At 76.7% G+C, this 335-nt stretch overlaps 1 protein-coding gene across 1 annotated transcript; it reads right to left on the reverse strand.

Annotated features, from left to right (window-relative positions):
- On the reverse strand, positions 1 to 335 carry LOC110404848 (coiled-coil domain-containing glutamate-rich protein 1-like; the record flags this gene model as incomplete). Its single annotated transcript, XM_021409590.1, is given in 1 exon segment — positions 1 to 335. A coding segment is annotated over 1 exon segment (57 nt), but the record flags the coding sequence as incomplete, so codon positions are not given.

Here is a 335-nt window from a genome sequence, read left to right on the forward strand (position 1 = left end):
CGCCCAGCGGGGCCGCCGCGCTCCGCTCCACGCCGCCGGCTCCGCGCGTCGCAGCATCGCGGCCGCGCTCTCACATGCTCCCGTCCGCCGCCGGGACGCTCCGACTCCGACACCGCCTCTCCGCGCGGCTCCGCTCAGCCTCGGCTGCCGCTCTCCGGAGCCCCGCCGCCGCTCCGCGCCGCCGCTCAGTGCCGCCTCCCCGCTGACGGGGCCTCGCCGGGCGCCTCTACCTTTTCACGATCCGCTCTGTTTTTTTCTTGAGCGGAGCCCGCCTGCAGCGCATAGCCTGGCCGAAGGGCTGCGGGCCGCGGGGCAGCTTGACCGGCGCTGAGCCG

The sequence above is a fragment of the Numida meleagris genome, chromosome 11 (assembly GCF_002078875.1).
Source record: "Numida meleagris isolate 19003 breed g44 Domestic line chromosome 11, NumMel1.0, whole genome shotgun sequence".
Lineage (NCBI taxonomy): Eukaryota > Metazoa > Chordata > Aves > Galliformes > Numididae > Numida > Numida meleagris.